This window comes from Solea senegalensis, linkage group LG7 (genome assembly GCF_019176455.1).
Source record: "Solea senegalensis isolate Sse05_10M linkage group LG7, IFAPA_SoseM_1, whole genome shotgun sequence".
NCBI lineage: Eukaryota > Metazoa > Chordata > Actinopteri > Pleuronectiformes > Soleidae > Solea > Solea senegalensis.
In genome coordinates this window covers 3,422,718-3,449,966 of record NC_058027.1, presented here as the reverse complement: position 1 = coordinate 3,449,966, position 27,249 = coordinate 3,422,718, and the positions used below count along the sequence as shown (strand labels likewise).

Here is a 27,249-nt window from a genome sequence, read left to right as displayed (position 1 = left end):
TTCTCTGTGATCTTTTTACTATTTTTGTGAAATGCAGATGTTGCTCTTCAGTTGTTCACCTGCCTCTTCCTCCTATCAGGTGGTCGCCTACCATTTCTGTCAGGCTGACAACACTTACACCTGTCTGGTGCCGGAGTTTGTGCACAGTGTTGCCGCCCTGCTGGCCAGAGCTCCCCAGCTCAGCCCATACAGGGAAGTGCTGGTGCAGGAGCCTCATTTACAAAACGCCCTCAGCCTGCGATCTTGTGTTCAAGACCCAATAGCTGCTTTCAGAAAGGGAATCCTAGAGCCTATCGCCAGCCTGCGCAAAGGTAAGGAAGTCAGACACACACAAATACACACTCACACAATTCCCGGGCCCTTACCTTGCACACTAAATGTTGTTCTTTTAGGCTGAAATTTGATGATTTTTCCAAAAGTGACGCAAAAATACACAACAAAATTAAAGGTATTTTAAAGGCGACATAGAATGCTTGTATCACACATATATGTTAGTTATGGAGGTCTACTTACATATATTAACTTGTTTTCATGATTAAAAACCTCCTAATCGCTGCAAACGAGCCGATCAAAATATCTCCTCACTGACACTCCCTTCAGCTGCGCTGTTTCAGACCAAAACCACACCCCCAGAACGTGGACTGTGTTGTGATTGGCCAGCCAACGAGAGCTTTCCCACTGTCCTGTGATTGGCCAGGTACCTGGAAGTGACGTAATAGATAGGCCAGCTCTCAGATACACAGCTCCCCCTCTGGCACGGTGGATGCTCTGCATCTCAGCAGCTACAACGAGAGTAGTTCTTCTTCTTCTGCGGGTAAATGTACGCACCCGGATGTGCCCGGACTAGTGCCCGCACCAGGAGGCGCTACAATGGTGAGGATTTCTGATGACGACATCAAATTAAGGAAGTGCCGATCCGCTTCGCAGAGCCCAGGAAAACAATACAACACTATTTTCTCAGCAGTGGCTGAACTGTTGTTCTGAAACTTTAGGGTTTCATAAACGAGGTAATGACGCAGATACACACACACAAACGCAGCGTTAATTGGAGCTTCCGGTCTATGTCGCCTTTAACAGACCTTTCAGCTGATGAAAAAGATGTACTCTGAAACTGTAGGGGGAGCTCCGTAGGTAAAAAAGTGACCAGACTTGCAAAGGTCTGGAGAATCTGCTAGTCTTTTTTTGTTTGATGTTCTTTTTAATCATATTGAATTTTATCCACACGGAACCAGTGTTTTGTGATTTTTGGAAAACGTTTCATTTTGGTGTAGACAACCAACACATTACATTGGGAAAACGATGATGTCATATGACTCATGTTTGTTGTTGCTATCTTCATTGTCATTGTCTTCTTCCTCTTCTTGTGTTTGGAGATTGTTTGGTCTGTTCTCTTTATGATAACTTTTATATTCTGTCCTTAGTCATGCCCCACGTCTACTTCTTAGTTTTTCGTGTATTTCCGAAGCAGTGTTACAGCACCACTGTAACAATACAATAGTAACCCTATGGATAAAGCATAATTCTGCTGTCATTCAGCACTTTTATAGGATAATGGGCTAAATACTTCTTGTCCCCGCCCGCCCCTGCTCTGCTGCCGCATTGACACAAACGCTCCCTCAGCCAGGTCTGATAGTACTGCTTGACAGAGCTTGTTTTCAGAATAAGGACGAGAAAAGTTTACACTGCAGCTTAACAGAAAAATGTGATTATAAAATAAATTAAAGCCATTTCGTTTCTTTATAGTTGAAAATAGTATCAGTTTTAGGATGAAAAATCTCTTACTCCCTCACTCTGCAATTACAGGCTCCCATCTCCTGTGTGAAACAGCTCATTAACGGCTCAGTGATGGGCCATAGATTATTTTTTCACAGCGAAGGTCAATGATTTGAAACGGTGTGGAGTGTGAAACAGATGTTAGGTCATTTACATAGGAAACGATGAGCGTTTTTTTTTTTCTATCCAAAAGGTGAGTCATCAGTGTCCCACAGGATTTTCAAGGTCACAAAATAATCTGCGGAGGGTAAATTAGCTGGCTCAATTTCTCATGCTACAGTCAGTCAGCTAGACTGATGTGTTATTAAGGGCAGGCCCTCCACAGTCTGAGTACAGGAGTGTTTTTGTCTACTCCATCTCTATTAAGCAGGCTACTAAAAAATGGAGAGCCCTTGTGCCTAAGTGTATGAGTCCTCACAGGCCAGCAGAGAAAATGCTGGCGGCTTCAATAATGTGGCACATGATGAATATGGCTTGTTTCTGTTTGGTGCTAATAAACAACAACGGCCTCTCGCTACTTTCAGCAGAACATAATCAACAGTGGGTGTGTTTCTCAGCATATCCTGCACTGCAAAACAAATCGATATTACATTATTCTTCACTATATGCTATATGACTATATAATTTAATGTTTAATTTAGTAATCTTTTCTGTCTTTATTATTGTGTTTATTCAGAGAGGAGGCTCCCTGAAGACGACTACATCATATTGGTCGACAGCCTTAATGAGGCGGAGTTCCACAAACCGGACTATGGTGATACCATCGCAACCTTCATCACTAAAATAATCTCCAAATTTCCAGTCTGGCTTAAATTGGTGGTCACAGTCAGAACAGGCCTGCTGGTGAGTGTAGATATTTTGCAAATGTCTATATATTTTGCCAATTTTCTGCTACAAATTTAAAAAAGCACCAATTTAGCTGCCTGTCACCAATACCAATCTTGATTATCTATAAAGTATTTTTAAAGTTTTTGTGGAATTAACCTTTAAAACAGAGAACGCACTGTTGGTGAATTGACTCTTTCAATCTTACCTAAAGCACAGAGTAGTTTCCAATACCTGTGTCTTTTTTTTCTCGGCTCCTTGCTCTTTGTATGTCTGATGATGAACTGTTACTGCCGTGGTGCTGACACAGTGGCTTTTGGCACTGTTGAGCTCCCTGGTCTGATGCTTATTCCCAATCCGGTTGGTAATCCCACCAAAGAGCACACACATCTGTCCAATGCCCAAGCCAAGTCCCCCAAAGCTGCATGGGATTATGTCCTGAATGGATAAAAATACTGAGAGTCTGTAGGGAGTCTGGAGCTTGACAGCCAGCCAGTCAGCCAGTTACATAATTGGATTAGTGTTTGAGAATACACAAAACATATTTGGGGTTACTTTTTTGTTATGCATTTGAGGTCAGTGAACATTACATTCAAAACTTTAAAGGTAAAGAGGTTTTTATCACGCTTTCTCAGCCATGTCACAGAAAGTGCTTACAACCTGGAGTTTAGCAGAGAATGGTTTGGATGACAAGTCAAGTGCTTGACGTTAAACCAAAACGTCATTCTTTGCTAATGACCAACAGAGCTGCAGTAACATGGAATTTATTTTTTTATTTATTTTTGAATCCGTTACGGCTGTTTTTTGGCCCGTGTTGAGCAGTCGAGGATGGTGAGAGAGGAGATGAAATGTGAATGTGAGAGAGGCCTGTGAGCAACGTTGGAGCTTGAGTCATTGTCACACCATTTACTGTACTGTATCCCTTGGCTCTGTGTGAGTCAGAGGCAACAGCATCTGAGGAATGGGTCCTGCTTTTGGTGCTTCTCATTTGTCCTCAGCCAATGCACCAAGGGCATGCTACATGCATTTTTAAATACAGAGGTGGAAACAAACAGAGGACTCCTCCACTCACTAACACCCCAGAAAGGATGTCATTCTTCTTAATCTGCATAGTAAAGCCTGCCCCACGCTAGAGTAAAATTGGCCAGTTTTTTGTCCATATTTGGCACTTCCAACAATCGCGGGGGCCTTAATTTTAGGCTGATTTGAACAGATTATCTGGCCAAATGATCTTGTAGTGTGAGGGGTTAGCGAGGTGACCGGGAAATGGATGTTGCATACTTTTGTTTAGAAACGTAACTTGTACAATCCAAGTTGATTGCGCCTTCACCCACATTTTTTTTGCATTTCTCAGCACAAAACATTGCACACACAACAGCTATTAACTGACAACGCCGACAGTCCGCCTCCATGTCTGTTTATATTCTGAAGTCCTTGTTTTGTGGGATCCTAAATCCCTGGTATCTCCTCCCTGAAATCATTGAAACACAAAGTGTGTGGTCATGTGTCTTGACTGGATCACCTAGTCTGTGCTTTCTCTGGATTAAAACGTCACAGTTACAAAGTCAGTTATAAAGTCCGTACATTGTGTCCGTGGTCTCTAAAAATCCTCTAGTTTGGGTCAGGCTTTGATTGATATCAAATTCAAGGACCTTTTAAGGACTTTCCAGGACCAATTCCTTCAAATTCATTTATTGATTTGTAGTTCTGCATAGGCCTAGTCTACATTGATGTTGAATATCACAGGTGCAACCAATATACAGGTGAAGGTAATCAACAAACAAGAAACAGCAGGAAGTAGGACAAACAGAAACAACATAAGCATGGATTCAAAATAAGTCAAAGCAGGATGCTGAAAGTCCAAATGACAAGTTAAAGTATAACTAATGAATAAATTCGGGGTCAAAAGTCCATTTTCATGACAATGGTGGGGGATCCATAAAGCAAAGCACTTGCTTAAAGAGCATACAACATTCTTATTCTAAGGCTATAACCACTTACATCCCCAATGCAGGGTTTGCATGTTGAGACAAGAGGAGAAGCTAAAGTGATGCATTCAAAGACCATGGTAAATTTCTCTACTTTTGTGGGGTCGACCGTGTGCCGCATTCAGGAAAACCTCGAAATTGTCATCCCTTTTGCAAACAAAATGAAGTCCTCTGACCGAATGCTTGCCGCTGTTACCACCTTGTGGTAATAGATGCACCACAAATTAGGTCATCAGTGTAGTAGAAATCATTTTTTAAATCTTTTTTAACATAATTACGAATAACATTATCTGTAATCAAACTAAATGTTGAATAATCAAATATTCATACTTACATTAAGATTATCATGTGTAGTAAATTCAATCTCTGACAATAAATCCTTCTAAATGTTTCACCCTGGTCCTTCTTCTGCAGGAAATCACCACACTCCTCCCCTTCTCTGGCATCTCTCTGGACATTCTCCCAGACAGCAGCGACCTGGGAGCCGACCTCAGCGACTACATTCATCATCGGGTCAGTGGCAGCACCCAGGTCGCCGCCAACGTCACCACGCCAACAGGTTCCGCCCCCGATCCGCTGCTCCTCAGCAAGTTCAGCAGCCACCTCTCTACACGAAGCCACGGCTCCATCCTCTACCTACAGCTCACCCTGGATCTGTTCCACAAAGGCCACTTGGCTCTGAAGGGAGGAAACTACCTAGTCGTGCCCGTCTCCCTGTCAGAGGTCAGATTCCGCGATTATCGCCATCTATCACTGAAGCTATTTTGAAAAATACATTTTATTTTTTAGTGTATTTTTGGAAGCACTCGTTATCTTTCTCTCATACTTAGTTATTGTATGAAAATTTGGGACGAATACACGTACTGTTACACCCCCAATTTTTAATCATAAGAGAAGACAGTGGATGGACACTATGCTCCGGGAACCCAAAACAGTCATAGACCAGGGGGCGTCCGGAGCTCTATGAACCCCGCTGAACGTTAAACACTGGGCCTGAAGCCGGAAGCAATCTTTGTCTTTAAACTCCCCACAAATGGTTCAAAGGCACCTGAACACAGAGCACATTGTTCCCCCCTTGATTTTCTCCATAAAAGAATAAGAGTGTACTTACATGCTATTCAAATCAATGAAGATGAAAAAAAAAGACAGGATCAAACACTTTCCACAGAGTGCCCGCAAAAATTGTGCGGAGTGACTAAAAAGCAAAGGGCAGTTTTATTTTATTCAACACACAAAGGCTTAGAGAGGTCATCATTGAACGATTGGGTAATGGATGTGGAGAAGGGACAGAGGTGTGCTTCAAGTGTGTAGTGGACAATCAGCAGTTAATTATGGGTTTGTGTGAAATCTTTATTTTCTATTTTCCCCTTTTATATTATTTTATATGGAGAGACAAACAAATGACTAATGTACAGTTGATCATATAAGGATGCTACACTGTATAGATCTAAGCTCCATAATAGCTGAGATGTGACACATCCTACATCCCACATCAAATTACTGGGGACAATTATAAGACAGCGCTGGCTACCTTCTATTTTTATTACCGTGCACAGATTGTGTGTGATACGGTGGTGATACTGACATCAAGAGGGTCCCAGGTTTGAATCCTGAATACAGTGAGGCCATTCTGTGGTTATCTATTCTTACTTATTATTGTTATTAATAATAATAATCATAATAGCAATAATAATAATAATAATAATAATAATAATAATGATAACAATAATAACAATGATAATAATTATAACATGATAACAATAATAATGATAATAATAATAATAATAATAATAACATTGATAATGATAATAATAACAAGAAGAAGTATACTGATGCATCCATTGATGTTAATCCCTTACAGTCTCATTAACACGGTGTATGAATATTTGTCAGGTGTACCTGCTGATGTGTCGCGTGAGTTTTCCGGATAAGGAGCTCTTTGAACGGATACTACCGGTGCTAAATGTAGCGCTGGCTTCTCTGCACCCACTGACTGACGAACAAATGTTCCGGGCACTGAATGCAGGCAGTGTGAGGGGGGAGCTGGAGTGGAAGGACTTCCAGCAGAGATTAGACAGCCTGGCTGGATTCATGGTAAGACTTTTGTGATACGTCTGTATGATGAGCTGTTGTGTGATTGCATGTTCAGTGTCGTTTGTTCCATGAAATAAATCATGTGCATACACTGTATCTGTGTGGACGACAAAGGAGTCCTGGCATTGTACCTTTATTTTTAAATGGATAGTTGGAATGTGAATGTGGGCAAACAGAGAAAACCTGCTATATCTTTTAATAGTGTGACCATGCAGTCAGTCAGTTTTATTTGACACAAACTTTTCTCATCTCGGGCCAGACATTGGTGTAGTTGCTAGCATTCCATCTCCATATGCTGGCCTTACAATGATGTGCTAGTGACCTGTCCAGGGTGAACCCTGCCTTCTGCCCTATGTCAGCTCATGTGGAGGATAAAGCGATGTAAGGATGTGGCAGATCAGCTTTCAAAGGCTTTCTTTCAAATACAGGGAACGGTTAGAATGTTATGTTTCATTCAAGGCCGAATCACTTTCTACGTTCCATGCCTGTGGAAACCCTCTTCACATTTACACAGGGTTCTTGCCAGTCCATCATGTTAATCTCAAGTTTCCATGGTTACCATGTTCTTCATTGTTTCTTTTGAGTGAAAAGTGTTGTACGACAGAGAGCATGCACACGGTTCCCACCGACTCAATATTTTGTGTCTTTTGTGTTTGTAGGTTAGGCGCAGGGACGGCACACGTATGCTGTGTCATCCTTCCTTCAGAGAGTGGCTGGTTTGGAGAGCAGACGGAGAGAGCACGGACTTCCTCTGTGATCCCAGGTGATCACAAAAACACGTCGCACAGCACCAGATGCTTGTATTTGAGGTCAGTTTGTGTGTTTAGAAAACTGTGCATTCAAGTAAATAAGTGTCCATGCATGTCTGCAGGAGTGGCCATGCTCTCCTCGCCTTCATGTTCTCCAGACAGGAGGGGAAGCTGAACCGGCAGCAAACCATGGAACTGGGACACCACATCCTTAAGGCTCACATATTCAAGGTGAAATAAACTCTGATACTATGTCTATGTATGTAACTTGGTATGTAGGTTTTTGGGTGGCTCAGTGTTGCAGTAGTGAGCACTGAATCCTCATACAACTCAGCTGTGTCTTTGTGTGGAGTTTACATGTTCTATTGGTGTTTGAGTGAGTTATGTCCTGGCTTCCTCCCACAGTCCAAAAACATACAAACTGAGGTTAATTGAAAACTTGAAACTGACAGGGTGTGAATGTGAGTGTGAATAGCTGTTTATCTCTGGCCGTTTGCCCTGTGATAGACTGATGACCTGTCCAGGGTGTGCCCTGCCTCTGCAGTACATGGATGGATGGAATGGATTAAACCTCCCTTTGAATCTCCTTGAATCCCAGTGCCTTCACTTAAACACGACATTGCCCTTTTCCTGAATATTATTACACACAAACACTTTCAAGCCTGGTCCACGCGTTTGCTCCTCCATTTTCAAAAATAATCCTGTCCACACACAAATACATACTATTAAGTACTATCAGAAGCATGCCAATGAAGTATCTTCTTACAAAACATATTATGAACAACCTGAAATGCCTTGTTCCTAAGTTTAACATTTACATAAAAATCACAACTTAACAGTGGATCAACAAAGGCATAGCACTTTTATGTCGTATTTCTACCGGCTCTACTCGCCTCGCTCACGCCATGGCATGGTTTAAGTAGCGTTTCCACAATAACAACAAGTACCGGGTACCAGGTAGTACCACTGGCCAGGGTGCCGTCACAGGAAGAGACGTCCCACACAAATCAAGCCAAACTGTAGATCACTTAAAACTACTTAACAATCCTAAAAACGTGGGTTAATCTCCAACAACTACAGATGTCTGGTGTAAAGTCACTAGTCACTCGTGTGTGTGTGTCGCGTATAAAACAAAGTCACCACAGTTTCACTCAGCCGTGCAATGATGACTCCTCCCACGTTAAGTAGGTACTTTTTTTGTAGTGGTGATGCAACCTAATCGTGCCGTGCCGTGCTGTGCCCAGGCGAGTAAATACGCCATTAGCCACAGGTATCTGGATCTGAAAAATATCTAATCGTAACAAATTCACCCTGTATGTTTGACACCCCTGCTCTAAAGCCTTGTCCGCCAATCAGAAGACAGATAGACAAGTCACTGCTTGTACTGGTAGGCAAACAAGCAGTGGCACACCATGGGAAAGGGGACTCGTCTGGTGTCATTGTGCCCAACAAGAACCAATCAGAAGGTATATGAAGATACCTGTCACTGTCTACCACTCTATCCTCCACATGAGGGTCGCGGGGGGCAAGAGCCAATCCCAGCTGACATGGGGCGAAAGGCGGGGATAGAATGAATGTGTCATTGTTTCCTATCGTCTTCCAAATGTTTTTTTTCAAATGGCGTTTTTAAACAAAAACACAGCAGTGTGGATGTAGCCTAAGGACGTGTACACACATCTATTCGTCCCCTTTGTTGATTCACACCTGATGCCAGTCGAAGGCAAACCTCAGACGGACTAGACATTAAAAACAAAAGTCATGTGCACTAAAAAGAACGTTGAGTTATCCGCAATGTGTATCATGAAGAATCAGTAGGTCGTATTCATGCTCGGAAACCATTGTTGACAGTGCATAAAGACATTCTGCAATATGGAGTAGGTAAAATACAGTCACCAGTCACATCATCAGACACCTTATAATGCAGCTTGTGTGCCTTTATTCTTCTGCATACCTTGGTTGTAGTGCTTACTTGCGTAACTGTTGTCTTTCTATCATTTCAAACCTGCGTGTCCATTCTCCTCTGACCTCTGACATTAAAAACACATTATCTCTCACTGGATATTTACTCTTTTTCCACACCATTATCTCTAAACTCTAGAGATGGCTGTGAGGGAAAATCTCCGTGGATCAGCAGTTTCTGAAATACTATTCTGAACGACCGTGCCACGTTCAAAGTCACTTAAATCTTCTTTCGCCTGGACCACGTAATTGGCTGCTTAAATGTTTGCATTAACAATCACCTAATAAAGGGGCTGTTGAGTGTACATAAAACATATAATATGGTTCTGATGAGATCCTATATAATCATAACAACATAAGAACTAAGGCTTTAAGGTTTTTCCACCATCACCCACACATATTACTTGTATACATAACCGCCCACTGTACAATGGATGTTTCTCTGGTTGTACGAGCGGCTCGCACTCTGTACATCGTGGGTTTTCTCCTGGGACAAAATCATACTCTCATTTGGAGAGGCTTAACTCTCACGCCGTCCTTAATTCTCTCCGTCTCCCCGTTTGTCTCTCAAACACTCGCAGGGTCTGAGTAAGAAGACAGGTGTGTCCTCCAGCGTTCTGCAGGCCATGTGGGTGAACTACAGCACAGACAGTTTGTCCGCTGCGCTGGCCTCCCTGAGGAACCTTTATACACCGAACATCAAGGTGACCTACATGCAGGGCTGTGCGAAATGTCCAAAGCGACCACTGGAGCCTTGTTGTTGCTGTTGCAAAAGTTTTAATGACCGTCCATATTTTATTTGAAGGTATCTTTATTCAGATACAACCACAAAATACAGGAAAAATGTGCTGTTTCAAGTCTTTCCCACTGTTCTGTCCAAGTTTTCTGAAGGAATCTTGCAAAATGATGATTTTATGTCTTTCAAATTCTGTGATCTTCGGCCTCTTGAATGGTGGTCTTCAATATTAGCAAGCCTCCAGTGAGTTAAACTGCCTAAATATGTGTATTTAATGCTCAAGCATGACTTGAATAAACTTGGTGTAATAGACCTTTTTCACTGCAGCCATTTTTGACACAAAAGTAGGACAAAAGTGTTCTGTTTTTTTCAATACTGCTTATTTCCTGTATTTTGTGGTTGTTTCCCAGTAACTAATTATATCGGGTCATTATAGCATGTTTCCCTAAGACTTTTGCACAGTATTGTAGTTCATAACTACCATGAACGACATATAGAGATAAAATATTCATTGTGTTCATCCTGCAGGTAAGCAGGCTGTTGATGCTCGGCGGCGCCAGTGTGACCTGGTGTACGGAGGTGGTCGGACGTGCTCCGATCCTGGCCGTTCATGCCCACCTGGGACATGTGGAGATGGTGGCTCTGTTGCTGGAGATGTGGGCTCCTGTGGACGGGAGCGCCGAGAACGGGATGACGCCCCTGTGCCTGGCCGCCGCCGCCGGACACGTGGACGTCGTCAGTCTGCTGTGCAAGAAAGGAACCAAGGTCAGTGGAGTTCTTGTGGTCAGAGGCGCTGTTTGCCTCCGAAGGCTGTAGTTTGAAACACTACAGCATTGACAATGTGGAGACAATTTATGTGTTTTATTGTATAATTTTATTTTTAAATTGCATATTTCACAGATTATTTATCATATAAGGGTGAACACTGGTTGGCCCCCTATGAATTTTTGCCTAGGGTCCCAAGAGACCCTAGAATCGCCTCTGATTGTGGTGCAGTGGCTAGCAATGTTGCCTTACGGCAAAAAGACTAAAGTTCGCGACCTGGTTTCGATGGAGGGCCTTTCTGTTTGGACGTCTGCACGTGGGTTTTCTCAGGATTCTCCAGTTTTCTCCCGCACTCCAAAAACATACAGATTATTTTAACTGGACACAAATTGACCAAAGGTGTGAATGACCCCCGACCCTTGAGTGGAGGATAAAGCAGTAGACGATGGAGGAATGAAATTGGCATGTATACATTTTCTGCTGGACCCAAACGCTCTTCATTTAATAACCACCAGTGCTTGTATACTGGGACAAGGACAGTCGTCTGATTAAATGGGGAAGTTGAGCTACAACCGCTGCTCGATTTAACTGTGCAGGGACAGAAAGAATCAAATTCGAAGTGTGTGGTCTGTGCAATTTCCATGTCAGAACACTGTGTCTCTGTACTTTTACACCAATGTCCCGAGCAGCCATTATTTTACACTCACAACCGTTTTGGGTGATCTATTCTCGGTATAAACCAGTCTGATCTAGGCCAGCATGTTACAGGCACTGTCCAGGACCAGTGCTGTAAGTCTTTACAGGTTCCCCTCCCCTCTCTCTCTCTCTCTCTCCCTCTGCCAGGTGGGCCACACTGATAAGAATGGTCAGTGTGCGCTGGTCCATGCTGCGCTGAAGGGTCATGCAGAAATCATCAACATCTTGCTGGGCCAGGACTGGGGAGCAGAGAATCTCAGTGACCCACAGCAGCACAACAGTAATGAGACCGTGACTGGGAAAAGACAGGCTGCACAGCAGGTGGTCACCGCTGCAGCAAGTATGGGACACACACAGGTATGTATCAGCATTTCTTTCTCTTTTTATGTCGATTTATAATTTCAAATTTACTGACTTTCACTTGCTGTCTGCTCCAGTCAATCTGTGGGTGTTTTTTTTTGTGAAAACAGCGAGACAGCAGCACAGAGGAGTGTAAAATTGTCTTTTCCTGCAGGTGGTGAAGAGCTTGCTGGACTTGAAAGATGAACAGCTGGCAGTGCAGATGGACGCTCACGACTCTCTCTGGGGAGAAACCGGTGCATTTCTCATTCTATCAGTCTGATAAATTTAGCTCGCTCACCTCTTTCTGTCCATCAGTGTTGATTTCCAGTGTCATAATCAAGGGCGTTGGGGTTGCGTTTCCGGCACATTCTCCCACAGTGCAATCAATACATACATAGCAGTGAACGTACCTGTACGTGAAAGCACAGTGGATGTATACAGACACCTGCTCACTGGTTACTATGGTAGCATTTTACTGCCACATCAGCAAAATTCAAACAGATCAGTATCACGTTATAATGTAATACGAATATTGTTCTTAAAATAAACCTATATATTATAAAATAACAATATTAATGATTAATGAAATCAGGAATTCGTTAACCTCAATAATTCTGAAAAGTGTTTTTTCAAGCAGCAGCAATACACTTCTGTAGGTTACAGTATTTGTAAAACAATAATCAGTTCTATTGGGTAAATCACACAGGAAATCGTGTCCAGTCACATTTGTAGCGTCTAAAAAGCATTTGTTATTCGATTGTAACACTTTTACCTGGATCGCAGATGTGATTCTGTTCGCTCCGTCTCCTGAAAGCATGTCGGACAAAAGCCTGTATCTCTGCCCACTGCGCCATTAGAGTGTAATTCTATTACACAGTTCACCATCAGGGCTGAGACACAAAGTGTCAGAGCATTAAATGTTTATGCTCGTGTGATGCAGCGCTGGGGCTTTGTTTAATGTTTACGTTTAGTGTTATTATCATTGGATTACCGTCCATTTGCACAGATAAAACCATCAGTCAAGGATACGTGTTAAAGTCTGATTACCGAAGCAGGGATTTGGAAAATATCTGAGATCACAATTACTAGAAGACAGCAGTGCATCCTGGTTATTACAGCCATAGAATATTGTCTTTTAATACGATTATTTTCAGTATGTATACTGGAAGCAGCAGCCACACTACACAATTATGCGTAAAGTCACCTTAAACAAAACAACAGGACTGTTATTGCTCTCATATATTTGGAGTTAGGTGTTGGAGGTTATTAAATGACACCAATATCTTTCTCTGCGTCCCCAGCTGCTCAATTAGCTGAAGGACTTGCGATAAAAAAATGACCAAAGCACAGTGTTTGTGTCATGTTTGGTAAAAATGACAGTTGGTGTTTGATTACCTCGTTATTAAAGCTCTGCAGCACCGGGTTTGTTGCATTAAAGCAGAAAATATTAACCGATATAAAGAGCTACAACAACACCTGTATTGCTGTCAACTGGATTATGGAAATGACAAGTTAAATTTTTTTCTCTGCTTCTCACGGCTGCTTCTCCTTCTCTCCCATATGTGTCAATTCCATACTCTCCTCCGCCTCGTCGGCTCGTCCCTGTCAGTGCTGAGCGCAGCAGCAGGGAGAGGGAGGATGGAGATGTGTGCGTTCCTGCTGGAGCGGGGGGCAGGGCTGGAGATACCCAACCGCAGAGGGATGGTCCCGCTGCTCAGTGCCGCCAAACATGGACACACACAGGTGCGGAGGCGTCTTTCTTAAAAAATGCTTAATTCTAATGTGTTACCAGGAGCTTGTGTTTTTGGCCATGTTTGTCTATTCTGAGCAGCGTAGCTCAACATTTCAAAGGACAGATTTCGATTCTCTTGAGATGAAGGTTTTGGTTTGCTATAGATCTTGATTCAAGATTTTGTTTGGTACCACTGAATTCATTTGAATAAATATCTAAATTGCAATTATTTTGACAGGAATTGCGATATGATTCGCGATATCAGAGGGAATGGTCATTTTTACATCATTACTCTCATTCTTATTCATTCAAAAAACGTATTTAGAATGATTATTGTGTGATATTTGCGCAGATCTGTGCGAAACAAGCGTGTTCTCTTCAGTCTGTAGAATGAGATGTGTATAGATCAAGACAATAATTCATCAAAAATTATATTTTGATTGTCCTCTACAGATTCTAACCCTAACCCTATAAAAAAAGTTCCTGTTGACTATAACTAGTGTTTTTGCACTGTTATTAACCATCAATTAACTAGTTCTCTAGATTGTGTCAGCATCTACTTCTGATTAGACTGTCACATGAAAGTTAATGTCGACATATGATCACACATATGATCAATTCTATATTGATGACATGTTTATTGTCAGGTAAACATCAAATCATAGATCTGTCAAGCAATACTATCAGACCTGACTGAGGGAGCGTTTGTGTGTACACAGCAGCAGTGCATGGGCGGGTGGGGGCAGGAAGTCATCTGCCTAACTGCTAAACGACTCATTTTTGAGCAGTACAATTCACTCCTAAAAATGTGTTTTTAGTCATAGAACAGAAAGAGTCAAAATGACACTCTACTGTTGAATTTTGGCATTTCCATTAATAACTCATATTAAATGTCAGAACTGCTATAAAAAATGTATGTATTATTTATTATTAATACATATTTATTATTATTAATATGTAATACATGTATTATTAACTCATATAGGTCTTTTTGTACTCTCTGGGTAATTTTTCTTCTTCTGCTATTTTATTTATCTGCTAATAATGTCCCTCTCCTTCTTCTACAGGTTTCAGAATTGTTGCTCAAACATGGTGCTGACATCAACGTCTGTGACAAGCAGGGCCGCACCGCACTGATGCTGGCCGCCTCCGAGGGCCACACCAGCACTGTGGAACTCCTGTCGTCAAAGGGTGAGAGTCTCCGCCTTCCCGCTGCAGTACGTCCGAGTACGTGTCTGAACCGTGAATGGATTTTGTGTTGTTTTGTGGTTCCAGGTGCTTCTCTGTCCTCCGCTGATCAGGAGGGTCTGACCGCTCTCAGCCTGGCCTGTCTGAAGGGTCAGAAAAGTGCCGTGCAACTTCTGGTGGACGCAGGTGCAGACGTGAACCAACCTGACAGACAGGGACGGACTCCACTAGACCTAGCTGCTCTTAATGGGGACGCAGATACAGTAGGTGTCTTGTTGTTGTTGTTGCTGATATTTAGATATTTATTGTTTATATAATATATATATATATATATATATATATATATTTATATATTTATTTTTAAAGGTCCAATCAACTGCATTTTGACAGATAGGGTTGTAAAAAAAGGGAAATAATGTTGTTTATGGTTCGTGCCGTTTTCCGTGTGAATATTTAAACTTTTTTTAAAAAAAAAAACGACTAGTGACAAATCTACCGACTTTCTGTCATAAACCTAAATACTTTCAGAGAAGGAAATGCACAATTCTACCGCGCAAGTGAGATGCATCTAACTGTATTTACTGCGGGCACTGATACACACAAGGCACATATAAACTGGTGCGCTGTGGATGTCCAGTGCAGCTGACTGTGTGTGGAACAATCACTGATGTGTTTTGTTTATTCAAGTAAAAATAGGTTTTGTTTTCTCCTCTCTTTATTTTACGATTCAACACCTTTTTTTTTTCACCCCCGTGTGTGAAATCTCTAAAGACAGGACGTGTTCTAGTGATATCTAGTGTCTTTTCACACTGACTTCAGTTACTTTTCATTGAGTAGTTGGTCAAAAAAACATAAGACATGAATGATGGGAATATGATGTCATCGTTTTCCTAAAGTATAGTAAAAATAGAATTCTCGGCTAACGCAACCCCTGGGTCAAATGTGTAAGATTTGGTGACGTCTAATGGTGAGAGTGCAGATTTAAATAAAAGGAAAAGTCCTCCATTCACACTTACCCAAGCAATGTCAAAGAACTACAGTCATTCCTCTTCATTAATGTAGAGTGTGATGTGGTTTATAAATATACATCTAAATTTAAATAATATATAAATATAAATAACTTGTTCTAAGGCTCTTTAAAGTGATTTTAAACTTATACAAACCTCCTGAATATTACAAACTGTACCTTTAAATGTCGCAATTTTTGACAGAGCGCTTGATATTTTGGAATCATTTTGAGATTTGGGAAACACTCATAATCACTTTTTTACCGTTTTATGACAATTATTGATCAACAGAATAATTAATAATAATAAAAACATCAATAATCATTGGTTAATAATATATTTTCTTCACTGAAAAACCCTAACCCTGAAAGATGTGTACATGTGTTTGTGTCAAAACACTCTGTAGCTGTTAAAATTAAATCAATCATAAGATGATTATAATGATGCTTTTCAACAGCGGTTTATACAGTTATAATCACAGCGTGAGTGAAGTAAAAACATCATCAGTTGATTAACAGCAAGGTAATGACATTTATTCTTTGATTAAAAGATTCCGCAAATCACCTAAATATGACAGTGTTGCTAATTTGGAATATTGTATGAAGTGTACAATCAACAAATTATTCAAATATATCCCTTTTTTTTCACCAGAAATTAAATGATGCACCAAGAATTTCCATTTGGATCATTAACTGAATCTGATCCTTGTGTTTTGTTGCTCTTTTGTGGCAGAGACACAAAGAAAACATAATAAAAACTAGAAAGCCCTGAATCCAGATGAGGGTCGAGATCAATAGCAAAATCTTTCTTGGGCCATGAACTACATCCCCAGACAGTTGCATCTAAATCTGTCCTGGATCCCTAGAAAATTCTGTCCTTTACTTTTTGATGTGTGTTGCTCACCTACAGACGGAAAATTGTGAAAATATTACCAAAAAATGTCTCCAGTGGAGGTAATTAGAAGAATTGTGTGGCCAACACGGTGACAACAGTCAACATGATAAATATCAGTTATTACTGATGTGCAGCCGATCAGTATCATCATGATGTTATTATTCAGATTCAGGTGACTTTATTGAGCCCAGATGAGCAAATCATTTGCATCTTCCTAGTCTATCCATACACACATTCATTCATCCATCCATCCATACACACATCCATCCATACATACACACACACACATTCATCCATCCATACACACATTCATCCATCACCATCCATACACATCCATCCATCTATTCATACACACACACATTCATCCATCCATCATCCATCCATCCATCCATCCATACACACATTCATTCATACATACACATCCATCCATCCACACATACATTCATCCATCCATACACATCATCCATCCATACATTCATCCATACACACATTCATCCATACACACATCCATCCATATACACATTCATCCATCCACACATCCATACACACATTCATCCATATACACATCCATCTATACACACATTCATCCATATACACATCCATCCATCTATACACACATTCATCCATATACACATCCATCCATCATCATCATCCATATACACATCCATCCATCCCATCCATCCATACACACATCCATCCATACACACATTCATCCATTCATACACACATTAATCCATCCATACACACATCCATCCTTACACACATCCATCCATATACACATTCATCCATTCATACAAACACCACACAAACACTTCAGCTGTTTAACTGTAAAAGGAAACAGTAAAAGTATGAGACACAACAATAAACTAGTAAAGTGTCAGTCAGTCAGTCATCATCTAACCGCTTCATCCTCCACCAGAGGGTCGCGGGGGGTGCTGTGCCAATCTTAGCTACATCGGGCGATAGGCGGGGTACACCCTGGACAGTTCGCCAGTCCATCGCAGGGCCACACACAGCAAGACAAACAACCATTCACTCTCACACTCAGTCCTACGGTCAATTTAGAGTGTCTAAATCACCTAATCCCCACATTGCACGTTTTTGGACTGTGGGAGGAAGCCGGAGAACCCAGAGAGAACCCACGCACACACGGGGAGAACATGCAAACTCCATGCAGAAAGGCCCTTGTTCCAACCGGGGCTCGAAACCCGGGTCCTCTCGCTGCAAGGCGAGAGTGCTAACCACTAGACAACCGTGTGGCACACTAGTAAAATGTAATAACCAATAAATATTTATCATTATTATTATTATTATTATTATTATTATTATTGTTATTATTATTAATTTAGGATTTAAATTTGATTTTATATTTGAATGAATTAATATTTTATTTTTTAATTTAGATTGTGTAGCGCCCCCTGCCTTATTAGCTTTTAATTTCTTGAGAGTTTTTCCATTTTCCTTTTATTTCTCTTATTCTTAGATTAGGGGTGGATCAAAATATTGACTTAGTGATATATTGCCGTCCTTCCTCGTGCAAACAAATGAACACACAGTTGGTGTAGTGTTTTGCACTCTTGCCTTTGGTTCACGACTTGGTCAGCTTTCTGTGTTGTGAACAAATAGAGAAATAAAAGATTCCAAAATATTAAAATATTCCAGTTGACAGGACACAGATGAACTGTGCTGTGTGTGTGTGTGTGTCCAGGTGCATTGTCTGGTGGAACATGGAGCGGTGCTGGAACGAGCCGACAACAACAGCAACAGCAGCAGCAGCAGCAGCAGAGGTTCAGAGCGGAAGACTGGCTGCCAGAACCCGGCGCTGGTGGCCTCACTACTCAAGAAAGGATCTAAGATGGGTAATAAATGCTGTACTTATCATTACTAACAAAAAATAACAGCATGAGATATGTTTGTCTGTACGTTTGTCCTTCTGTTAGCAACTTCCTGTCTACAGTTTCTGATGTTTTTGTGATCAGGTGATCACCCAAATACGTGCCAGTACTGCCCTTATCCATATGAGGCATGGATGTGGATAATGACAAAATGTTGAAAGTTTTCAGTAAATAAAAGATACCAGAAGATGTTAGTTAGTCACAACACTTATGTAAGTATTTATTCCATATTAAAATAATGAACAACTTAAACATTAGACATTGTTCTTGTAGTAGCACAGCAACGTAAAATCGATAAAAATAGAAGTAAAACAGTAAAATAGTGACATATTAGAATAGTAAAACGGCAAAAACGACATAGAAGTGTCCGGGTTGACTATCCTGATGTGAAGGTCAAGGAGAAGAAGTGGGTCTTTAAAAGTGATCAATAGTGGGGGCAGATTTGATTTCTATGGGTGACTTGTTCCAAAGTTAAGGATTAGCTACAGGAAAACCCAATTTCCCTTGGGTTTTTAGTCTAAAAACAGCCTGTTATTACACCTCAGAGCTCGGGATGGAGCGGGAAGAAAGTTCTGAGAAGTTCCGAGAGGTAAGATGATGCCAAACGTTTAAAAAAACAGCAATACAATTTTAAAATCAATCCTAAAATGAATAGTAGATAAAGCCTTGTATATAAAGTGTATAAGCCTTGGCTCTCTGAGTGCTCCTGTTCCATACATTACATTGTTACTCTCTATTCCTGAAGCACCTGCCATTTTCCATCCAGCAGTCTAAATCTTCTCCTCTCTTTCTCCTCCTCCTCGGTTTTCGCTCTCCTTCATTGACTGAAAGGCCACAGAGCGGCTCCGCACGAGCAATCAGGTATATAATTTATGCGAGACACAGAGTGAAAGAGTGAAAGAGACGAGGCGAGCCACATCAGAGGAAGATAAATATTTGTGTCACTCACTCCGTCAGGTCACGCGACGTGGGCGATGGCTTCCTCCAAACCAGACATTCTCCTCATCCTGCTGCAGAAGCTCATGGAGGAAGGCAACCTGCTTTACAAGGTATGTCACAGTGATTGTAGTAGAAAGATTGTTGCTTTGAATTTGACTTCTAGGAATTTTTTTCAGGATTAATCACTGTGTGTTTCTCAGAAGGGACGTATGAAGGAGGCAGGCCAGCGGTACCAGTACGCCCTGAGGAAGCTTCCTCGCGAGGGACAAGGCGAGGAGCTGAAAGGCCTCAAAGATCTGCGGGTCTCCCTCTATCTCAACCTCTCACGCTGCCGCAGGAAAACCAACGTGAGTTCCCCATGCACTATTTAACACTTAGACACTGAGGGGGTGGCAAGAGCTGGCAAGTTCAGGTAGATGATGATCATAATACACAGATTTAGGCCCTTTTTCCAGCAGTTTGGTCGTGACAGACACATTTCCAGTGTTGGACCTGATTTTGAACTCCATTTAGAAACAGTATATTATCTTTTTCTTATTTTCCTGCCTCGTCTAACATCTCCTATGACCTGCTGCTGGACACTGACCGATAATATGATTGGTGACATAAACATGGCAAAGAGGAATCACCTCAATTTGTCTCTGAAGGACAGACAGTCCACACACTGACCCCCAGGAACGGGTCTGCAATCGTTTTTTTCTTTCTTGTGTCTGGGGATTGACAACCCCTTGCCCCGCCGCCTCGACGTGACCTATGAACTCAGTGAATGTGTGAAAGATAAAAAAAAAATCACATGCTCAAATGTTTTGTTGGGCTGCATTTAGCTCAGATTACAAGATTATAAGATTTATGCAATTTATTCTAAGCCGAAAAGATCGAACAACAGACATTTGTAACCTATTAAAAAAACAAAAACTATATCCCAGCCCAGTAAAGACAAAAGAAAGATGGATATTTCTCTTAGTAAGCGACAAACAAAATAAGCATTTCATAAGAGAAGATATTAAAAGGGCAAAATCAAATTAAAAACCCAATAAGGCAGCAGGTCCAGATGGTTTTTCACTCTGTGGTATAAAGAGATGAAAGACCTATTGATCCCCTTTAATCAAGCACTCAGGGCTGCTGTGACACCACCTGCATGGAAGGAAGCAGTGATTTCATTAAGATACATTTGAATCTGACAGCTTCTGACCAGTAAGTGTATTGAACAAAGATTACGAAATGAGTGTCCAGTTTACCTAATCCCCAAGTCTGCAAGAAAGACCCTTGTTCTGACCACGTTGCAAACCCGGGGAGTTCTTGCTGCAAGAGTGCTAACCACAACTGAATATCTTTATTGAATAGGAATTTTATGAGGCTTTTTTTTCCCCCAATCATTTGGACGTTTGTGTCAATGATGCTCATTGGCTCCAAGGTCAACTGAGTATGAGACCACTGCTCTGGGCTCTATTATTGAGCCTAGATACCAAAAAAGGCTTTGGAATTTGTGACCTCGGAGTTTCTATGTGTTACAAATTTGAATTGTTTGAATAATGTTGAATAATATGTGAAGCACATTGAGTTGCCCCTGTGTATGAAATGGCTGCCTTGCTTCGTCATGAATTCGTCATGGGGAAATCTTGTTGCATAGACACAGCCACACGCGTTTTGTCCATCACAGTGTCAAATTAAATGCAACCTGAAACTTTATTAAGCAAAGAGGAGGCGATATATCTAGTTTACACAGAGGTGTCACTGAGTTGAGGAACTGCAAAAGATGTTTTGGGGTCAATGTCCAAGATTCAATAGTGGCCACAGACTTTTGAAGCTAAATATGATGCCGTATCAGGGCCATATTGAAGAGAAAAAAATTAATATTACAAGAATAAAGTCGATTTTACAACAGCACACAGATGTAACCAGCAGCCGCTTTGCAGTCGACCACTATTAATTACTATCAATTTCTCATATAATCTTTTCAGAGACCTGATACTGATGTGACAAAAGATGAAGTATTTCCTCATTCGTGAAGCCCAAACCAAAGTATGCTCCACGTTCCTCATCTTTTCACAGATTGCAGTTGATTATCTGAGATTTTGCTTTGACTTTATTCTCGAAATCTTATGGGTTTGTTTGTTTTTTCTTCAGTATTTGCATGGTCTCCGCGTGTGTGAGAAAAAACATGCAATCTGGGGATTAGATAAATTAGGGCACTCTAAATTGACCGTGCACAGCACCCCCCGCGACCCTCATGTGGAGGATAAAGTTAAATTAATAAATACATTTCTATAAATGGAGTTTGTAAGCCTGATGAATCCTGGCATTGTCATCCTTATAAAAACCAGGCCATTCAGTATTTTAGGGTAGTCAGCTGACCACTTTTATGTGACTTTTTATTTTTTCTTCCTTTGCCCAGAAAGTGTATATAATTTATCTGAATCAACATAAAAACACTGGGAAAAAAAAAGTCATTTTACATCTCTCTGGCAAACAGAACGTGTAAGACCTGGGAGCAGGTGGTGACATGATGAAAAAGTGCGTGCTGTTAGTGACGAGATGGATGTGTGTGGCCTGCAGACTTGGAACCCACCCCGGTGATGACAGTCGTCCTTACAGACTGTGTAAAAATGTCATCCTTGGGGTCAGTGTGGCTGATGAATAATGGAGCACATAATGTGATGTGATAAGGCCACTCTCTCTCTCGCTCTCTGTCAGACCAAGCGCACCCTCTCTCTCTCTCACACTCTCTCCACAGGAAGTTATTTACAGTGGACGTGCAAGTGAGCTGGCTAAATCCACATATAATATCAGAATGCAGGCAGAAAGCCAGCGGAGAGAAAACACGATACCGTCATTAAACATTCAGCAGCAATGTTCACAATCGCACAGCCGAGGCTGCCGCCGTGACCTCGCTCTCAAGGACAGGATCGCTGTGTGTTTGCGTCGTGACGGGTTCACCTGAGACTGACTGAGGATGAGAGTGGAAACCCGCAGCAGTTCTCGGTCCGTTCACGTCCCTCTCTCGTTCATTAAACGAGCCCCGATCTTTGCGTAGCCACTTTTTTTTGCGACTCTTTAGTGAATAATTATTCACTAACACAGCAGCACAGACAGTATCAACAGTGTGCTCTGCCTCAAGTTTAAAGCTCCAGTGTGTAACATTTCAGAGGGCTTATTGGCAGAAATTGAATACACAAGCCATAAATATGTGTATAAGTGTATTATTGCTTTGGGAACAATACACAACTCCTTATATGGACATCCTGGGGGGGTGTGTTTATAGGTCACATGTTCACATTTGTCTTCTTATGTGTCTTTGAGTCAAAGTTAGGATTCATTTTATATCACATTTTTAGTAGTGATATAAAGTAGCGATAATTATGCAGAAGTCACAAGATGACACCGTTTCTCTTTTCTTTTCCTTCATAAAAATGAGCCAAAAGTTGAACTTTGAACTGTGACACATTTCCAAATTTCACAAATTCAGTACTTTTTGCTCAGGTGTGTTTACATAGTTAGTGAAAATAAAAAAAAAAATAAAAAATGTCATCAGATTGCCCATGTTGTGCTGAAAAAGGGATATAAGACACTCTATATTGCACATTTTTATAGCCTCTGTATGACCTATCATTTGATTTTTCTGCATTAACTGTAATGCAAACAAACAATTGACAATGATTTGGAGGTGGGTTTCAATGTACCCTCTGTATTCACAACAAGCCCAACGCTATTGAAGCCAGTGAATTATCACCTCCCACCTCCATAGAGCAAAATGCCTCTGCGCACAATTGGAAAGACCTACAACCAATCAGACCAATGATCTGGATGACATACACGTTGATTAAAAGAGAGTTGAGGACTTGGAGGAAATCGCTGCTTTTGTGGACGGGGAAATAGCTGGAACTGGTCGACTGCAGGGTTATCGGTGGATGCATCAGCGGGCCATTCAGAGGGGTTTCGTGGTTTCTCAAGAAACCCCTGAATCCATATGCCATAAGGCGTTGGGGCCTCTGCAGGCGTACTGCTTTGGCATTTAATATTTTATGATTATTATATTAATCATAAACTGTAATTATAACAATAAGTTAGCATTATTTGTAAACCACCTATCCAAAAAGGTCAGGGTACTAAAGTATAATACGTATTTCTGACAAAACCAAAATACGGAAACAGTGCCCCGTTGGCTTCAAATCACAATAATAGTGTTAATAATCATTGAAAATGAGAACTTGTGAAGTTATGACTTCAGTGCTGATGTTTAGCCACAAGGTGGCGCAGTTATTACATGAAGAGTAGACCTAAGCTGCCTATTTCAGCCAAGAGGAGCAGGTCGTTTTAATGGAGAGCTGTGAGGAATACAAAAGAGTGATCACAGCCGAATATGACAAGAGATGAGGCCAGAGCCGGCCCAAGGCACAACTAAGCGGCTGATTAGTGTCCCGTGACCACCAGGGGGCCCCAAGAGCAATTCATTAAAGAAATGATTGTTTTTGTTTTGCGTGTGAGTGATGACACATATCAGTGTCCTTGAGAGGAAAAAAGCAGCGAAACGCAGTGAATTTAAGTTTATTTGGAGTGAAAACACAGCTGAGAGCAGCCCAGTGTGTACGTGTGTGTCAGTCCAGCAGGTGGCAGCTTTTCCTACAGGTGGTGGGTTTTTTTTTTTTCTCTGTTTTAGCAAAAATGTTTTGAAACAACAATTTCAGCTGCTATTTTTCTTTTATTTGTCCAGCGAGGACATGAACGTTGATTAATTACAGGTGGAGCTGCTCCTGCACAAAGACACACTGATTTAAAAGCCTTTGTGTACTTTCCATGTCTTGGTACATTCCTCTTCCTCCTCTGCGTCGATCTATTTGGAATGTTCCACTTCCTTTGTCGGAGGCGGAGCTTCTTCTACGCAGAGAGAGTCGGGAGCAGGACGAGGAGCAGACATGTGGACAAACGTGTGGTAACTGCTGCTTAAAAATGACCCACACATTTCTTACATTCTCTCTTGACGCTCTGTTCACATCCGACCACAGGTGTTCAGATTACACCTGCTAATGCTAACGTGACATCACTGCTCCACCGCAAACACAAGATCAAATATGAACTGTCCTATAGTATGTCATCAAAAACGTTAAGAGACACATTTGAATCATTATTTAATGGTGTATTTATTGATTGAATGTTGCCACTTTGACTAGTCCGTAGTTTTCACTTGTTAACAATGTAAAAAAAATGTGAACACATTAATCACACAGAAGTCTAATTCATGTGCTAATCATTTTCAAGCAGCAGTTACTAGACTTTTTCAGGATTTTTTTGAAAAAAAAAAAAAAATGGTATAACCCCCTGCTGTCAGCCCTGCCAGCCTGAAACACCACAGGTCCACAGAGCCTGACCCCATCAACCACCAGTGAACTGAAGATGGAGAACCTGGGCCAGGAAGAGCAGGTAGCTCAGTGGACAAGCACGCTGCTGTGAAGTCCTGAAGTCATAGGTTCAGTTCTTGTGAGGAGCAGGTGCTTTTAAAGCTCCACATCCAAACTCAAGATTAAAAGCAGTCAGCAGTCCTAGACGAAGGCGGCCTTTGTGGTGTGGTGGCTTTGTTCCAAACCATAAGGTTGTGTCTCAACAGTGAGGTGGCAGGTTCAGTTCCAATTCCCAGCCCTGCAGTTGTTCACGGCAACAGAACCAAGCCTAACATCTTGCTGACTGACACAACAACACCACATGACCAACCCCAAGTGCGTCGTACCCACCCCGTGGCCAGCAGGGCGCGAGTGAGTCGTACCCCCCGGTGGCCAGCATGTGTCAGCTTGCATCAGGTTGTGTAAAATGACAATAGGCCACACGAATCCAGCAGTGGCAGGGGCCAGCGGCCGCCACCCCCATCCATCTCAGCGCTTCCGAAATTGCGATAGGTGGCGCTGGGTCAGCCACCCAATCCAGTTCCGAATACCGCGAGCCTTTTGCTTCACAGTGTAATATAAAGTATTTGACCTTTGACCCTTCCCTGCCCCTCCTCTCACTACCAGGCCTGCCCCTCCTCACCTCTTGCTACCTGCACTGCCCCTCCTCTCCTCACACTACCTGCCCTGCCCCTCCTCACCTCACCTTTCACTACCTGCCCTGCAATGCTGCAGACTAGAACCTGCAAGGCTGGGGAACTGAACCAGTCACCTTGTAACTCACACATTCCTATGTTTGTGAACAAAACCACTGCACCACCAATTCCTATTGTAATTAGGACTTTTGGTCTCCTTTCAATCTTCACTTTGGATGTTGACCATTAAAATATCCTGGTCCTCACAAGAACTGAACCTACAAGCTCTGGACTTCACAGCAGCATGCTTGTCCAGTGAGCTACCTGCAACTTCTGTTCTTCAGGTTCTCTTAGAGTTTTTGACTGTTTACTTTGAACATCACACTTAAACAATTGACCATGAGACTTGAACTCATAACCTGTGACATACAAGTCTTGTTCTTCCAGCAGAAGCTATTCTTCCTGACCTGCAGAACAACACGTTGCTCGTATTTTTAAATTCTTATGTTGGTCTGACGTTCTAAAGTTGAAGGAAGTTCAGTTGATTGCAAGAGTTGAACTCACAACCTCAGAGATCCAAGACTCCTTCTGATGGTGTGAGCCATTCAAGCTGACGATGATTCTTCAACTTACTTGGTGTACTTTCTTGTCCAGGTCAGAATTCTGAGAAGAGTCACTTGGGGGTTATCATAAGACTTGAACTGACAAACTCAGACATACAAGTCTTGTTATTCCAGCAGAAGCTATTCTTCCTGAGCTGCATTAAAATACATTGCTGGTATTTTTAACTTCTTATTTTGGTCTGAAGTTTGAAAGTAGTGCAGAAGTTCAGTTGAACGCACAACCTCAGAGACACAAGTCATCTTCTGATGGACTGAGCTATTTCTGCTGATGATCAGAGGGTGAATTTCTTGTAGTATAGTATGTCGTCCAAAATCGGTCAAAAACGTCATAGTATAGTATGTAGTCCAAAATCGGTCAAAAACGTCATAGTATAGTATGTCGTCAAAAATCACCATCAAAAGTCATAGTATAGTATGTCAGCCCAAAATCGCCGCAAACGCCATAGTATATGTCGCCTCTAACTCAAAACGCCATAGTATATAGTATGTCAGTCTAAAATCGGTCAAAACGCCATAGTGTAGTAAAGTGCCGCCCAAAATCGGCCTAAAAAGTCATTAGTATAGTATGTCAGCCCAAAATCGGTCAAATCGGTCAAAAAGTCGCGTAGTATGTCACCAAATCGGTCGAACAAGCTGAGTATCGCAGGAGCAGCATGTCATCCAAAATCGGGTCAAAATGTCATAGAATTGTATGTCGCCCAAAATCGCCAAAAAGTTGCAGTGTAAAAGCGTCGTCCAAAATCGGTCAAAAAGTCAGGCGTAGTGTAGTATACCGCCCAAAATCGCCAAAAGTCATAGTGGCGTCAGCCCCAAAAACGCCATAGTGGCGCATGTCGCCCAAAATCGGTCGAAAACGCTATAGCAGGAAGGTCGCCCAAAAATCGGCCGAAAACGCTATAGCATAGTATCGCCCAAAATCGTCAAAACGCCATAGTATAGCAACAAAGCCCAAAAATCGGCCTAAAACGCCAGGGGCAGTATAGTATGTCGCCCAAAATCGGTCAAAATGTCATAGTATAGTATGTCGCCCAAAA

General features: G+C 41.7%; 1 protein-coding gene across 2 annotated transcripts in view; it reads left to right on the top strand.

Annotated features, from left to right (window-relative positions):
* The window catches only part of LOC122772350 (protein TANC1-like), a 63,211-nt gene that overhangs the window by 32,521 nt on the left and 3,441 nt on the right, over nucleotides 1-27,249 (top strand). For both annotated transcript variants that reach the window (XM_044030336.1, XM_044030337.1), the window contains 17 exons: nucleotides 80-311; nucleotides 2,450-2,616; nucleotides 5,001-5,309; nucleotides 6,480-6,680; nucleotides 7,340-7,443; nucleotides 7,552-7,660; nucleotides 9,970-10,092; nucleotides 10,653-10,889; nucleotides 11,733-11,942; nucleotides 12,100-12,181; nucleotides 13,537-13,670; nucleotides 14,727-14,850; nucleotides 14,935-15,110; nucleotides 18,457-18,607; nucleotides 19,475-19,504; nucleotides 19,601-19,692; nucleotides 19,783-19,929. In XM_044030336.1, the coding sequence (XP_043886271.1) occupies nucleotides 80-311; nucleotides 2,450-2,616; nucleotides 5,001-5,309; nucleotides 6,480-6,680; nucleotides 7,340-7,443; nucleotides 7,552-7,660; nucleotides 9,970-10,092; nucleotides 10,653-10,889; nucleotides 11,733-11,942; nucleotides 12,100-12,181; nucleotides 13,537-13,670; nucleotides 14,727-14,850; nucleotides 14,935-15,110; nucleotides 18,457-18,607; nucleotides 19,475-19,504; nucleotides 19,601-19,692; nucleotides 19,783-19,929 (2,628 nt within the window). The remainder of the gene's footprint in view (nucleotides 1-79; nucleotides 312-2,449; nucleotides 2,617-5,000; nucleotides 5,310-6,479; nucleotides 6,681-7,339; nucleotides 7,444-7,551; nucleotides 7,661-9,969; nucleotides 10,093-10,652; nucleotides 10,890-11,732; nucleotides 11,943-12,099; nucleotides 12,182-13,536; nucleotides 13,671-14,726; nucleotides 14,851-14,934; nucleotides 15,111-18,456; nucleotides 18,608-19,474; nucleotides 19,505-19,600; nucleotides 19,693-19,782; nucleotides 19,930-27,249) is intronic.